We start from the raw sequence: 16133 nt of genomic DNA on the forward strand, positions 1-16133 counted from the left end.
AGTATCTTGAAAATCTTCAAGGCTGAGAGAAATGGAAGGAGGAGGGGAAAAGTAACCCAAAAGAAATGAGGGAAAACGTGGGAAGGGGGGGTTGTGACAGGGATGGACCTAACTGCCCCTTTTGGGTGTGGGAATGTGAGCCCAAGGGGACATGGAGAGAGAAGGACCCCTGGCAGCGAGGGGGAGGGCTGCCACTACCTTGTTTAGGGCAGGGGGCCCCTCAAGGGCCCACGCGGCGGCACCCCGGGGGGTCTCTGCGCTGGCCGGGGGGGCAGAGGGACCCTCTGGTAGCCATAGGGTGGGGGGCGAGGGGGACCATTGTACCCATGAGGAGGCATCAGCGGGGGGGGCCCGCGCATCCCGTGGTGCGGCATGGGGCCGGGGTGACCTGTGGGGACAGAGCACAGGCGTTAACAACCTCCCTGGGGACAAGGGGACATTGGCAAGCCCACCCCAAAGCCCACCCACCCGTGGGTGGTGCCCATGGTTTGGGCCAACGTCCTCCCTTGCTCCCCTCAGAACCAGCAGGTCCTGGACCACTCCTAGGACCCTCCAAGGCTGGCAGACAGGATGGGACTCTGGACCCTTCCCCGCTGGCAAACGCCAAGCGATACCGCGAGGTGAGAGGTGGGGAGGAACCACCAGAGAGAGCAGAGCCCCACATCACAGGGTACCCCAGGAAAGGCTGGGTAGACCCTGGCTCAGCAGCCTGCAGCTGATGGGTCCTGCCCAAAGACCCCTCTCCCCACAGAGGCTGCGATGCTGCCGCCTTCGGGTCCCCGCTGATGGGCTGAAGGAAGCACTGACCACGACACGGGCGCGTCCGATCGACAGAGGAGAACACATACTGCTGCTCACAGGTACCCACTTACCCATGGGCGACCCAAAATGAGGTCCTCGGGGTGGCATCCCCATGGGTGGGGGTCCAGGGTGTGGCATGCCAGGTGGGGGCCGTGGGGGAGGTTGCCCTCCAGAGCCTGGTGGTCCTGGGTGATGCTGGCCCATCCCGGGTGGTCCGTGATGTACTTGCATGGGAGGCATTCCTGGAGGGACAAGGAGTCAAGGGACATGTGGAACGAGCGTGGTGGCTCAGCACAGCAGGTCCAGACACCCACCCCAAAGCCCAGGGGAGGCATTAAACCCAATGTCTGGTCTGCACAGGGGGTTCTGCTACCAAAAGGAAGGTTCAAGAGAAGAAAAGCACAGAGGTCTCCACCAAGAAGCAACAGGAACAGGCTGCAGCACAGGAAATACTGCTTGGATGTGAGGCCCCATCTGGAGTCCTGTGTCCAGATCTGGGGCCCTCAATACAAGAAGGATGAGGAACTGTTGGAGAGGGTTCAGAGGAGCCACAAGGATGATTAGAGGGCTGGAGCACCTGCCCTACGAAGAGAGGCTGAGGGAACTGGGCTTGTTCAGCCTGGAGAAGAGAAGGCTGTGGGGGGACCTCACTGCAGCCCCCCAGTCCCTGAAGGGAGCTTATAGGCAGGAGGGGATTCGACTTTTTAAAAGAGCAGATAATGGCAGGACAAGGGGGAATGGACTAAAGCTAAAGGAAGGAAGGTTTAGATTAGATATTAGGGGGAAGTTTTTACAGAAAGAGTGGTGAGGGGCTGGAACAGGCTGCCCAGAGAAGTAGTAGATTCCCCATCCCTGGGGGTGTTCAAGGCCAGGTTGGATGGGGCCCTGGGCAGCCTTGTGTAGCTCCAGGCCCGGAGGTTGGTGTCCCTGCCTGTGGCAGGGGGTTGGAGCTCTATGATCCTTGGGGTCCCTTCCAACCCAGACCATTCTATGATTCTATGATTCTATGTAAGTAGGGGTGGAATGGGAGGCAAAAAAGTATGTGGCAGTTGAGTGTGGTTGAGCCCCAAGACAGGAGCTCAGAGAGAAATCAGCACCCCTGGGGATTTTGGATGAGCCCCTGAGCAACCTGACTTTGAAGCTTGCCCTGCTCTGAGCAGGAGGGGCAAGGCGACCTGGAAACCATTTCCTTTGCTGAGTGTAATTGGCTACTCTACAGCTTGAAAATCCAGCTTGGAACCAGGGATGAGCAGCAGCCATCTGGTCACTCACACGGCCAGAGCCACAATCACCCTAATCAGCCAGCGTGGGAAAGTGCCTCAGCACATGGGTTGTTTTAGGAGCAGGCAGGATTAAATGGGAGGAACCTCCCCTTCCCCCCCCCCCAAAAAAAAAACCCTAATTAAATTGCAAATTTCATTTTTGCATTTGAAACCAGAGTCTGGATGTACACACAGCTCATTCCCCAGTAGTATGAGGCTAAAAATGGCAGGAAATCAAAGACACATTTTGTTCTTGTGTCTGGAATTAGCTCTTGCCTGGCAGAGCCGCCGACTGTGCTAAGAAGGTTCACACTCAGTGTATTAATTTACACCAGGGAAAAAACCAGGAAGATTTGGAGTCTGGTTAACATCCTCCAAGGCAGAACAGCACCAGAGAGCTTCAAAGGCTGTGCTGGACTGTGCCCTCCTGTGACCCTGCACTTCCAGGTCTTGAGGGAACTCCCATCTTGACCTGCCTGGGTGCTTCCCAGCGAGCCTGTTCCCTCCTGAATTCCCAAAGCACTTCACAAATCCTGCTGGGCCCCACATTTCAGAACATCCAGGAGGGAAAGGCAGAAACCAGGCGCAGCACCGCTGACATGACACACTCGCCCCTACGCAGCCCCTCTGTTTCCTTCAGCAGGCTGGTGCTGTGAAGAATCACATCCTCTTGGGAAGAGATTCTGCATCCAGTCCCTTACAGAGGGGTTTTCTCCCCGTTTTATAGAAGGGGAACAGCCAGGAAGGCAAAGGAGGGGGTGATTTACCCAAGCCCACCCCCTATGAAGGAGAAGACAAGCGATGTTTCCTGACCCCGCTTACCTGGATGGTGCATCCCACCCGGGGGGAAGGGATGTGGGTGAGGTGGGTGTCCCCCACTGGGTGCAGCCCCAGAGGGGGGTCCAGGGGCACCAGCACCGGGTGGCATGGGTGGGGGTGGCATGGCAGGAGGCATGCCAGGAGGCATCGCTCCAGGGGGCGGCACCGGCGGGGGGAATGATCCTGGGGGTGGGAGGCCTGAAATTGAGAGAGAGAGAGAGAGAGAGAGAGAGAAGGAATTCTGTTAATTCTACAAAACAAAGCAAAAAGCCAAAAGAACCCCCAGAAAACAACCAACCAAAACACCCAGCTCCCTGGGGAGCCACGAGAAAGGGAACTGCACCTCGTGGTCCTTCAGCTCAGCCGAAGCACCGGCTGTGACCAGAGAACACGTGTGCAGCTCGGAGGGCGACAGCCACCCTTCAGGCTGGAGATGGGGGGGGGGGTCACCGCTGTGCTTCACCCACCTGGAGGGGTGACACCAGGTCCCAGGGAGGTGACAACAGGTGTCGGGACAGAGGGAGGAGGTGGAGCATCGGCGAAAAGCTGATGGGGCCGATCGGCCTGCGAGAGCGGGTTCTGTGCCGCCAGGAGACGCTCGGCAGCCGAGCCGTGCCGCTCGCCTTTGGAATCCTTTTTGAAGGCGTAGGAAACGGTGATGGGCCTGTTGCAGAGGTACTGTCCGTTCATGGCCTCGATGGCAGCGTCCGAGGCGTCGAAGCTGGCGAAGTTGATGAAGGCGTAACCCTTGGAGTTGCCCGTGTCGGGGTCTCGCATGATCTTGGGGGTCTGTAAGATGACCCCGAAGGCGCTGAAAGTGTCATACAGCAGCTTCTCGTCGATTTCAGGGTCCAGGTTGCCGATGAAGATGTTGGCCCCCACGTCTAGGTTTTTGTTGTGGGCTGAGGCTTTGTTCACTCGGATCGGCTTCCCGTACAGCTTGATCATGTTCATGATCTTGATGGCGTAATCCGCGTCCTCCTCGCTGAGGAACTCCACAAAGCCATAGCCTGCAACAAGACCCCACCCACCCACCCACATACAGCATGTTAGGAGGGAGGGGGCAGACCCCCACAGCTCACCCACCCCAGGTTGTTTGAGCACCCAAACATCCCCTCAGGGGAAGGGAGATGAGGTTCAACACTGCCAAGTGTTGCACTTGGGCTGGAAGAATCCCAGACACAGATTGGGAGAAGAGCTTCTTGAGAGCAGCCCTGCTGAGAAGGACTTGGGGATTGTGGTGGGTGAGAAGCTTGACATGAGCCAGCAGTGGCTCTGGCAGCTCGTAGGGCCAATGGGATCCTGGGCTCCATCAGCAGAGGGGTGGCAGCAGGGACAGGGAGGGGATTGTCCCTCTCTGCTCTGCCCTCCCCATCTGGAGTCCTGTGTCCAGAGCTGGGGCCCTCAATACAAGAAGGATGTGGAACTGTTGGAGAGGGTTCAGAGGAGCCACAAGGATGATTAGAGGGCTGGAGCACCTGCCCTACAAAGAGAGGCTGAGGGAACTGGGCTTGTTCAGCCTGGAGAAGAGAAGGCTGTGGGGGGACGTCATTGCAGCCCCCCAGTCCCTGAAGGGAGCTTACAGGCAGGAGGGGATTCGACTTTTTAAAAGAGCAGATAATGGCAGGACAAGGGGGAATGGACTAAAGCTAAAGGAGGGAAGGGTTAGATTAGATATTAGGGGGAAGTTTTTTACAGAAAGAGTGGTGAGGTGCTGGAACAGGCTGCCCAGAGAGGTGGTGAGTGCCCCATCCCTGGGGGTGTTCAAGGCCAGGTTGGATGGGGCCCTGGGCAGCCTTGTGTAGCTCCAGGCCTGGAGGTTGGTGTCCCTGCCTGTGGCAGGGGGTTGGAGCTCTATGATCCTTGGGGTCCCTTCCAACCCAGACCATTCTATGATTCTATGATTTCTCCAGCAGCTCGTGCATCCCACACCACTCCTAATGCAACAATCTCTCTCTCTTTGGCTGTCCAAAGCTTCAGTATTTTAGTAAAAACGCAGCTTTTGAGAGAACACAGTAAATACCTCACCTTGGTGCTGGCCTGTGACTCGATCCTTGGGCATGTGGGTATTGACCACGGGTCCTGCTTGGAGAAAGAGCTCCCACAGGAGGGGCTCGCTGACCTTCTCGTCCAGCCCCCCCACGTACACGGTGGCATCTCGAGGAAGGAGGGAGAGAAGCGCGGTGAGATCCACAAGCCCCGGGCCCGCTGGGCTCCTCTGCTGCCCCAGCCCAGGGCCAGAGACACCCCTCACAACCCACGATGATGCCCTCCCGCCGGAGAGGCCTCCCCAGCCCCCAAGGCGCCCCCCCCCACCCCTCCCCAGGCCCAGCAAGGCCAGGCCCCCACCGCCCCCCGCGTCCCCAGGGAGCCCAGGCCCGCCCCACACCCCCCTTCCCCACAAGCGTCTGTCCCGCGGGGCTCCTTCCCGGCGGTCCCCACGGTCCCTGTGCCTCACAGAGGCCAGGAGAGGCCGCGCCAGCCGGCCCGGCCGCTCACCCTGGTTCCGCTCGGAGATGGGCCCCGCCGCCATCTTGCCCGCCCGCCCGCGCGGCGCCGCCGCCGTCACGCAGCGCGCGGTGACGCCCGGCGCACGCGCCAAAGCCCCGCCCCCTTCGCCTGAGCGCGGGGGGGGGGGTAGGGCCTGGACCAGGAGCGACGTCGCGCGGGGAAGGCGCGGGCGCCATCTTGAGTGCGGGCAGCCCGGCGGGCGCCGCCGCCCTTCTCTCGCCAACGGGCTCGGTGGCCGCAGGCGGCGACGTCACCCGCGGGGACCTCAGTGCCCGAGTCCCCCGGAGAGCCCAGCACGGGGCTGCCAGGACGAGGGGTCCCAGTGCGGGGGAGACCCCAGTGCTAAGGGCATCCCCGTGTCCGCAGACAACCCCCCCCCAAGCAGCATCCCCACCCCGCCCAGGCAGCATCCCCCCCCCCAGGGCAGCATCCCCCTCCCCCCAAGCAGCATCCGCCCCCCCCAAGCAGCATCCCCCCCCCCAGGCAGCATCCTCCCCCCCAGGCAGCATCCCCCCCCCAGGGCAGCATCCCCCCCCCCCAGGCAGCATCCCCCCCCCCCCAGGCAGCATCCCCCCCCCCCAGGCAGCATCCCCCCACCCCAAGCAGCATCCCCCCCCCCCCCAAGCAGCATCCGCCCCCCCCAAGCAGCATCCCCCCCCCCCAAGCAGCATCCCCCCCCCCCCAAGCAGCATCCCCCCCCCCAAGCAGCATTCCCCCCCCCCCAAGCAGCATCGCACCCCCCCAGGGCAGCATCCTCCCCCCCCAGGGCAGCATCCCCCTCCCCCCAAGCAGCATCCCCCCCCCCCTCCAAGCAGCATCCCTCCCCCCCAGGGCAGCATCCCCCCGCCCCAGGCAGCATCCCCCCCCCCCAAGCAGCATCCCCCCCCCCCCAGGGCAACATCCCCCCCCCCAGGCAACATCCCCCCCCCCCCCGGCAGCATCCCCCCCCAAGAAGCATCCCTCCCTCCCAGGGCAGCATCCCCCCCCCCCCAAGCAGCATCCCCCCCCCCCAAACAGCATCCCCCCCCCCCAAGCCGCAGAACGGGCTTTAACCGGCTCCGAAGACCTGGCAGCGAGACCCCCGCAAGGCCGGGACCCCCTCCCCTCCCCTCCCGCCGGCCTCCCCCCCCCGCAGCGCCCCGGCCCTGTGCCCTCCGTTGCGGGGGCCGCGGGGGCTCCGTCGTGCTGAGCCCCTGGTGGGGGGGGATGGCGGCGCCGGGTCGGCCTCAGCTGAACCCCGGGGCCGCATCCTGCCGCCGGCCGGGGGACCCAGCACAGCCCTGAGCCCCTCGAAGCCTCTGGAGGTAGCAAGAATTTAATGAAAATCTGTGAAACCGCCACGCTGGGGGGGGGGGTGGGAGCCGGGGACACCCCCCACCCCAAGCCCAGTGCTGCCTCCAGCCCCAGAAGGTCCCAACCCCCAGCAAGGAGCAGTCATTGGCAAAAGGTGCTGAGCGATTTGGGGAGGGGGTGTTCCCTCAAAACCCCCGTGCCTGGAGGCAGCCCCGTGGGATGGGGGGTATCCCAGCAGCTGTGTGTGTCCCCAGAGCCTGGAGCTGTCCCACCCAGGGTCCTCTCATCACAAAGGGGCGAGGGGGCTGCTGGTGGTCTTGGTGCAGAGTCCCGCTGCCTGCCAGGCGCTGAGCCGGTCCTGCAGCAGCATCAGCTCCTCAGCCAGCCCGTCTGGTGAGGGGGCGAAGCGCCCGCGCTGTGGGGAGATGTGGTTTCTGCCTGGGGTAGATGCTTATGGGGTCAGAGGGGTGCACACGGGCAGGGTACGGGGACATGGGTGAGGTCAGGATGGATGGGCATAGGGTGGGACAAGACAGGATGGCCACCCCCACACCTTCACCCGTGACCAAGCTGGGCACAGCTGGTGAAGAAACCCCCCCCACCTCGAAACCAGGAACTCGCCCACCTGGGTGTTCCTCATGCCTCAGTTTCCCCTGTGCCTCAGTTTCCCCTCCCCTTCCTCAGCCAGACCCCCCCTGAGCCCCGTTGTGGGCAGTACCTGTGCCTCAGGCAGACCCCGCAGGTAGCAGCGATGCCAGAGCCGGACGGAGGGTCCTGCAGCACAAGGCAGCAGCAGCCCTGGGGGAGGTCTGGGGGGCAGGCTGCCCCACAGGTTGCCCCCCCATTCGCTGAGGCTCTCCAGGGAGGGGGCCCGGCGGGATGGGCGCAGCGGGGGGCGGCTGCTCCTCCAGGGAAAGGGTTGGGGTGACAAGGTCCCCTTGGTCAGCACAAACACGCTGCCAGGCCCTGGCCAGGCACCAGTGGGCTGCAAAACGAGGGGCAAAAAATAGGGGTGAGGGCAAAAAGGCAGTGGGGGAGCCAGCGGAAGGGCAGATGAGGGAGGAACCCCTGCAGTTAGGGGTGGGGGCACACAGCACCCACTTTCCAGGCAGCACACAGCACCAGGAAGGGATTTAACATGCAGAGCACCCCAAAGTGAAGGGAGAAGGGATGGGGGGGGATTGTCTCATGCCTGGATCCCTTCCTGGTGGTGCAGCACCTCCCCAATCCCCTCCCCAATCCAGACGACTCTGACTCACCCTGCCTGGGCTCTGGGGGTCCGTGGTGTCGGGGTGTTGCATGGCAGCACCCACCGGGTTCCTGAATTGGACCCTCTGCTGCCGGCTGTAGCGCAGCCCCCAGTCCCAGACAGTGGGGAGACCGCGGGCAGCGCTGCCCACCCCCTGCACTCCTGGGGAGGGGTCTCGCCAGCCGTTCACTGGTGTGTAGGTCTGGCTGTGGAACCGCTGCTGCTGGGAGGAGGAGTGAAACAGGAGCTTTGGTTTTGGGTGAGGGTGGATAGGGTGGGTGTCAATCCCCCGGTTGAGGATGCAGATGGGGAAACTGAGGCACATCTGCATGCAGCCAAGCGGGATGGGCAAGGCTCCAGCTCTGTCCCCACGTTTGGCCTTAAAATCCACTGCCCACTTGGCCAGGGTGGTGGGAGTTTGCATGCCTGTGTCCCCCTCCTACAGCTCACCGGGCTGCCACGGCCGCGCTGCCGCTGGCAGCTGAAGAGGAAGGTGCTGAAGTAAGGAGCGAAGCTGCTGTCGTGGAGGGCGAGGAGATAAGCCTCAGTGAAGCCGAAAGCCGCCGGGAATTGCTGCACCAGCTGCCACGTGCAGTCGAGGAACAGCAGGAAAACAGGGGCCTGGGACCAGGAGATGGGGGGGAGACACTCTCACCTGCGCCTGTCACCCACTGGTGATGGGGGGATAGGGGCACAGGGTGGTTCTCACCTCCTCCCTGGGGCTGTCACGACGGAGGAGCCCGAGTCGGCGGGGAAAGGGGTGCCCGGCTGCCACCCACTCCCGCTGCACCAGGCTCTGGAAGCCGGGCAGGGTGCGGGCGTGAGGGTCCCCCAGGAGCTGCACCAGTGAGGCCAGCAGGCAGTTCAGGTCCCGGTCTGATGGCTCTGGGGTGGGGGGGAATGAGGTAATGATGGGGGGGGTCCTCCAGCATCATCACCCCCCTGTTCCAGTGCTCAACCCCTGGCGCTGACCTTGCAGGAGGATGGAGCAGCGTCTCCCTGCCAGCAGCAATGCCACCTCAACGGCTTTTCTCAAGCAGGTGCTGGGGAAGGGGGGAGAGGAGAAAGTGGGGAAGGGGGGGCAGAGTACCCCAAAATGCCACGCTTGCCTGTCTGCACCCCGCCCCAGGATGCTCACACACCCATCATAATGCCCTACAGCTGTTGGCCAGGCTGTAGGGGAGGACTGTCTGCCATGGGAAGGGGTGTTTTTAGGGTGGGGGTTCCCCACCCCAAGAAAAGCCCCCACTGCCACCATCTGCTCACCGGACGTGGTCCAGCCAGCGTGTCCCCTCCAGCGCCGAGAGCCACTTCTCCTCTGCCGCTGCACCTGGCTCACATGGGCAAAGGATGGGGGGATTCAGCAGAGGAGAAGGCCCCCCGGGGTGGGGTATTGCTGGGGGAAGCTCCCCACCAGGTGCCCATCCCCGCTCACCGGGCAGGCAGAGCGCCCGCAGCTTGAGGTGGGCGAGCTGGATGTCAGCGAGGGTGGGCAGCTCGGCTGCGTCGACCAGCACGCAGGGTCCACGGCCCCCCAGCAGCAGAGCCTCCAGGCACCTGGGAGGGCAATTAAGGGACCCCCCCCGGGTGGGGACGGGTTGGGGCAGCACCCCCTTGTCCTCCCTGGGACCCTTAGTGGGGGGCTCACCTCACGTCCTCGCTGCCCGGCTCGGAGGCTGTGTGGAAGCTGGCAGCTCTCAGCAGGTTGCTGCCACCTGGGTGGTGCCAGCACAGGCGCTGTGGGACAGACAGGGTGACATCCCCCAGGTTGCATCCTCACCCCTTTCCCCTGCTGCCCCTCCCCAGCACCCCAGGGTACTCACGGGCACCCGGCGCTCCTCGAAGTGGGCGAAGATCCGCTTGAGATCGTGGTCCAGGAGCCCACTGGGAACCCACAGGTACCGGGGGAGGCTGTGGGCAGTGGAGGGGGCAAGGAGTGGGGCAGGTGTCATATGTACCCCTCCCCCCAAATCCCGGGGTCCTCACGGGGTGTTTTCCCCAAAACTGTGAGCAGAGGGGAGGATTTCCCCCCCACCCCTCATAGTGGCTCATGCTGTGCCCCTCCTCCCCCCAGACTGGGGTGCCTGTGGCCCCCCACATACCTGGGGGCCATGTCGAAGCGCTCATTGACAGCGCTGACCCGCCAGCCCACGGCACCCAGGCGCTTCAGCTCCTTCTCCCAGTCCCACAGGCTTTCGAAGAGCAGGGTGGCAGCTGAGTCTTCCTCCTCTTCCTCCTCCTCGTCCTCCTCTGAAGGGGCTTCAGCAGGGCAGGACCAGCCATTGTGCTCCTCACTGGTGTCCCCCAGCCACGCGGCCGCCTCCCGTGCCTGGGCAATGGCGTTGGCAACCTGCAGAGAGGAGCCAGGTGCCAGGACAAGGTGTGAGCCCCTCTCCGAACCCCTATGGTGCCGTGGAGCACCCCAGAGTGAGGGTCTGAAACCTCTTCATCCCTCTCCATAACTACCAGACCCCCCTACTCACCCGAAACGCCTGCGGAGCCAACCCATTCTCATGGAAATGGAAGCGGAGGAGGCGGAAATCCCGGCAGAAAACAGCCAGTTCCTCGGGGATGAACTTGAGGGTGGAGGTGGCTGTCAGCACCTTGGGCTTGGCAAAGCTGCTGGCTGTGGCAGACAAAGGAGGGCAACTATCAGCGCTGGGCTGAGACCTGCCCAACTCATCACACAGGGCTCAGGGCTGCTGCCTTTACCCGCTACCAGCTTGCGGATGCAGGGCAGCGCCACGTCGTACTCGCTGTGGAAGAAGGCACGGGAGCCAGGGGCCTGCAGGAGAGGAGGGGGAGCTGGAAGTTTGCTCCAGGGAAGGGTGACGGGGCCGGATCCAGGACCCCGATGCCTTTGCCTGGTTGGTGCTGAGCCCCATGGCTGCCCCTTGTCCCCCACCACATCCTGCAGCGAGGAGTTCCCGGGGTGAACGCAAGAGTTCAGCAGCTGATGAGCAAGGATGGGGCTGGGCTGGGGTCAGGATGTGGCTGGGATGTTGCTGGGATGGGGTGTCCATACAGTTAGTATGAGGGTCAGGATGGGGCTGGGATGCCACTGGGGTGGGAATGGGATGAGGTCAGGATGGGGCTGGGAATGGGATGGGTCAGGATGGGGGTCAGGATGGGGCTGGGCTGGGGCAGGATGGGGGTCAGGATGGGGCTGGGATGCCACTGAGGTGGGAATGGGATGAGGTCAGGATGGGGCTGGGAATGGGATGGGGCAGGATGGGGGTCAGGATGGGGCTGGGCTGGGATGGGGCGGGATGGGGGTCAGGATGGGGCTGGGATGTCACTGGGGTGGGAATGGGATGAGGTCAGGATGGGGCTGGGAATGGGATGGGGCGGGCTGGGGGTCAGGATGGGGCTGGGATGGGATGGGGCTGGGATACCACTGGGGTGGGAATGGGATGAGGTCAGGATGGGGCTGGGAATGGGATGGGGCGGGCTGGGGGTCAGGATGGGGCTGGGATGGGATGGGGCTGGGATACCACTGGGGTGGGAATGGGATGAGGTCAGGATGGGGCTGGCAATGGGATGGGGGTCAGGATGGGGCTGGGAATGGGATGGGGCGGGATGGGGGTCAGGATTGGGCTGGGATGGGATGGGGCTGGGATACCACTGGGGTGGGAATGGGATGAGGTCAGGATGGGGCTGGCAATGGGATGGGGGTCAGGATGGGGCTGGGAATGGGATGGGGCGGGATGGGGGTCAGGATTGGGCTGGGATAGGATGGGGCAGGATGGGGGTCAGGATGGGGCTGGGATGGGATGGGGCTGGGATACCACTGGGGTGGGAATGGGATGAGATCAGGATGGGGCTGGGAATGGGATGAGGTGGGATGGGGGTCAGGATGGGGCTGGGATGTCACTAGGGTGGGAATGGGATGGGGCTAGGATGGGGCTGGGAATGGGATGGGGGTCAGGATGGGGCTGGGATGGGATGGGTCAGGATGGGGCTGGGCTGGGGCAGGATGGGGGTCAGGATGGGGCTGGGATGCCACTGAGGTGGGAATGGGATGAGGTCAGGATGGGGCTGGGAATGGGACGGGGCGGGATGGGGGTCAGGATGGGGTTGGGATGGCATGGGGCTGGGATGGGGGTCAGGATGGGGCTGGGATGGGATGGAGCAGGATGGGGGTCAGGATGGGGCTGGGAATGGGATGGGGGTCAGGATGGGGCCGGGATGGGATGGGGCGGGATGGGGGTCAGGATGGGGCTGGGATGGGATGGGGTGGGAATGGGATGGGGCGGGATGGGGGTCAGGATGGGGCTGGGATGGGATGGGGTGGGAATGGGATGAGGCTGGGCTGGGGCGGGATGGGGCTCAGGATTGGGCTGGGCTGGGGCCGGGACCCCTGGGCTGATGCCGGGAGTTTGCAGCGCGGCGCCCCGCGGGCGGTCCCGGTGGCACCTGGGCGGGCAGGAAGGCGACGCGGCGGTTGGTGCAGAGCAGCGTCCCGGGCACGGAGCCGTCGCCGTCGCCGTCGCCCTCTCCGCAGCTCTGCCGGGCTCCCGCCGCCTCCTCCAGCACCAGCTCCCCTGCGGGGACGGGGCGCTGGGTCCGAGGGGGGGGTCACATAAGCCTCCCCGACCCCCAAACCACCCTCCCCCGGCCCCGACACCCCCTCTATCCCCTCCGGCCCCCGAGCATCCCGCCACCTGCCCTACCTGGGAGGCCGGGGAAAGCCGGGCGGCGGCTGCCCGGCGCCCCGCTCATGGCGGAGGTACTTTGGCCGGGCGGGCCCGAAGCGGCGGCGGGAGCCGGAACGGAGCAACGCGGCGGCTCCGAGCGCCACCGCTCCCCCAGCGCCGCCCGGTCCCGGCATCCCGCCCCCCCCGGCATCCAGCTCCCACCCCCCCCCAGCTCCCGGCAGGGCGGAGCGAGGGCGACGGGCAGGACGGGCCCGCACCCTGCCCGCTCGCCCGGCCTCAGCCGGACGGCTCCACCTCCAGCGGGGAGAGCCCGGGGTTTCGGCCAAGAGCTCGGCAGCAGGGTGGGGGTGGAGGGCACCGCGCACCCAAAAGGGATGGATGATGCTGGAGGGGGGTCATAGAGCCCCCCCTAAGGGGATCCCGTACCACCCCGGCACCCTACAAGCGGCACAGGCAGGGGTACACACACCCTCCCTTCAGCCCCCCTCCCCACCCTCTCCGGCCCTTCCTTGGGCCCCGGCTCCGGCAGGGAGAACGAGCCGCCCCGTGACTCACCGCTGAAGCATGACCTTCCCCTCCCAGCCCCGGGACAAAGCCGCAGCCGGGCCAAGCCGGCCCCAACCTGGCTGAGGGACGCAGAGATCCAGCAGCAGGTGGATAGGGGTCCTGGAGCCACGTTTGCCACCCCCTTTATTGCCATAAAATCCCCGGGGACCCCAAAACACCCCTCCACCCCCTCCCTCAGCTCTGCTGCTGCTGCTGCCAGGTCAGCATCAGGGCAGATGAGGCTGCAGCACGGGCACAAGGCTCTATGAACTTCAGCATCAACTGGCCTTGAGGGAAACCCAGCCCTGCTACGACCTGCAATCCAGCTTAAAAAGAACCCGTTTCCCCTCCCAACCCCAAGTTTTTGGGGCACCTCTGTCTTTGGTAGCTGCAGCCTGTGCACCCCAGGAAAATCCACCCTTTGGAGCATCCCAAAGGGAGCTCGTCTGGGTCTCAGGTTGGAGAAGAGGAATTTCCTGCTGGGCTTTAACCCAGGGCTGCTCTCCAAAGGTGAGGGCAACGTCTGCGCCAGCTCAGGGGTCAGCCTGGGCCACCCTGAGAAACAAGAGGGAAAATTGGCTGTCAGGGACAAGCCCAGCATCAACGTGGCACTGAGTGCTGTGCAGCTGCTGGCGGATACTGGGAGGAAGGAAAAACACCAGGAGCTGGAATAGAAACATCCCAGTACAAAGAAATCCTGTGGGAAACTGTCCCAGAGGGCAGCCCTGGGGTTGGAGCTGCTGCTGAACATCATCACAGTGAGTTTTCCTCTTCCACAACCCATTTAAAGCTCCAGCATCCCTGTGCCAGCAAGCAGCTGGATTTTATCTTGATGCTGTGCAAAGTCTTGCTCAGGCATTAAATTGGCTGAAGCATCCCAGGGTTTAAAGACAGCTGGGGACAAGGTTCTTCCAAAAACCAGTGAGAATTGACAAAAAGAGTGATGCCTACTCCAGGGGCTTTTTTCTTTTTGAATGAAATCCTGAATTTGGTACCTAAATAGAAGGAAATACTCCCCCAACCATGAAGAAAGAGGATGTTGTGCTCCACAGTGGCAAAAAAAAACACCCCCAAGGAAACCCAAGAATAACTTGAAGAGCAGCATCCCCCAGGTAGGGCATTCCCAGCAATGAGCTGGGACACCTGGAGCTCCTGGGAAGGGGGGGGCCCAAATTTCTGGGGAGATGCCAGAGGTGAAGCTGAGGAAAGAGGCACAGTGGCTGCCCAGGGTTTAATTAGTTGAACATTGTTTATTGTCAGTGAATCTATGGTAGCAGAAAGGAAGGATGCGGTGTACAGCCCGATTGCCACGCGCCGTCTAGTGCTCGCTACAGCGGTGCTCACCAGGGGTAAAACAAACCAATAAATCACCAACCTAATAATTAATTAATTAATAAAAAAATCAAAACAAAACAAATAAAACAAACCTCTTTTGTGAATAAACAAGCACAGAATTAGTTCAGGTCACTTCTCCATAGGGTTAGTGATAACCAAAGCATCCCATCAGCCTTCCCGTCGTAGAGGGGCTGGGTACTACCAGCAAAGGTAAAAATGCTGGTTCAACCAAGTAAAAAGCTCGTTAAAGGGTTTTGCACAACCTGAAAGAAAATCTACTGTACCCAGAGCCCGATGGCAGCAGCGTTTCTTCTGCTGACACCCTTAATTTTTAAGAGCTTGGGATGGAGTCGCAGCTTTCCCCACCCCGGCCGATGGGAGAAAAAACCTTCCTGGGGGCAGATTTGGTGCTTTTCCTCCCTGAAAGGTGCTTGGCAGGGTGGGGTATTCCCCTTCCTCCCCCTCCCTGTTTTCAAAAACGAAAAAAAAAAGAAGAAATAAAATCTGTGCCAGAAAAAATACCATGTCCCACACGCCCCAAAAGCACAGCGTGGGCTTTAGTGTGGTTATGAACAGGAGGCGGCGGATGGTAGATATCATCTTTCAATAAATAGAATTTGTATTTAATAGTCCCTTTAAGAAAGAAAAAAAAAAAAGAAAAGGTTTAGTTTCACCATAAAGGAAACAAAAATGACCTGAAAAAAATTCTCTGCGGTTCTGAAGAAACAGGGCTGGTTTGGTGTGACCCAGCTGAGGTCTGGGCTCAGGGGAAGAGGTAAAACGCTCCTCAAAGACTTTTTTCTTCATTACCCCAAGTTCCAGCGTTTGGTTTTTTTTTTTGTTTTAAGCATCTTTCTCCAGAGAACAATGTTTTGGGGAGCTTTGCCCTTTTACTCCCTGGATGCAGAGCCAGGCTGGTGGCACATGACAGGATGGGGAGAGGTTTGGATCCCCACCCCAGGCAGTCACCCACTCCTCAGAGAGGGACTGTGAGGAGATTAAAGGTTGTTAATAAAAGCACAAAGCACCCAGCCAAACTTGTTTCCACCTCCCCCAAAGAAAGAAAAGCCTTGGGAGGAGGAAGAGTGGCAGCATCTCTGGTAACAATTTTCTTCTAGGAGGATCTCTATTTTTTCCCCCTTCAGGCAGTATTACCTGCAACTCTCTCACGTTTCCAGGATTAAAGCAAGGCTCCTGTCCCCCTCTGCTGTTTAAACAGCTGAGATTCCCTGATGGCACTTTGTGCCCCCACTGCCAGGGAGCTCATTCCCAAGCAGGTCCCAAAAGTCATCACCAGGCGGTCCAACCACTGCTACACAACCCCCAGCATCCATTGGCTCTGCACAGAGACAAATCTCTCCCCACTCCCAGCAAAACCCCCAGGATCTGCTGGGGAAGCATTGCCTTTTGCCTTCCCTCCTCCCCTGCCTGGGTCCCATCACTTTTGGCAGGAGCCAAGGGATGCTCCCCAAACCCAAACGAAGCCGCCGCTCTGGTTACAGGAAAACAAACAGAAACATCAGAAAATGGTTTAGAAACCAAGCAACCCCCCCCTACAGAGAGGTTTTAGTTTGGGTTTTGGGTTCACTTTCAAAATTTCAGCTCAGGATTTGAGGTGAACCAAGAAATCACTGCAGGGGGGGGGTCAGAGCCTGCAGT

At 61.7% G+C, this 16133-nt stretch overlaps 2 protein-coding genes across 2 annotated transcripts; both read right to left on the reverse strand.

The window, feature by feature from the left end:
• LOC311202064 (splicing factor 3B subunit 4) lies at window positions 1-5415 on the reverse strand (the record flags this gene model as incomplete). Its single annotated transcript, XM_084276592.1, has 6 exons — window positions 1-388; window positions 873-1043; window positions 2886-3080; window positions 3350-3892; window positions 4911-5039; window positions 5382-5415. 6 exons carry the CDS (start codon window positions 5413-5415, stop codon window positions 204-206), a joined length of 1257 nt encoding a protein of 418 aa, XP_084132718.1. The 3' UTR covers window positions 1-203.
• Window positions 5416-6755: 1340 nt separating this feature from the next.
• LOC311202144 (myotubularin-related protein 11-like) lies at window positions 6756-12657 on the reverse strand (the record flags this gene model as incomplete). Its single annotated transcript, XM_084276690.1, has 15 exons — window positions 6756-7101; window positions 7405-7671; window positions 7946-8155; window positions 8386-8556; window positions 8645-8820; window positions 8908-8978; window positions 9202-9265; window positions 9371-9492; window positions 9584-9672; window positions 9759-9846; window positions 10038-10285; window positions 10419-10561; window positions 10648-10720; window positions 12352-12479; window positions 12609-12657. The coding sequence occupies 15 exons, from the start codon at window positions 12655-12657 to the stop codon at window positions 6973-6975; spliced, it is 2028 nt and encodes a 675-aa protein (XP_084132816.1). The 3' UTR covers window positions 6756-6972.
• Between the last annotated feature and the right edge of the window lie 3476 nt (window positions 12658-16133).

Source organism: Gallinula chloropus (assembly GCF_964237585.1).
Source record: "Gallinula chloropus genome assembly, chromosome: 29".
In the NCBI taxonomy this organism is placed as follows: domain Eukaryota; kingdom Metazoa; phylum Chordata; class Aves; order Gruiformes; family Rallidae; genus Gallinula; species Gallinula chloropus.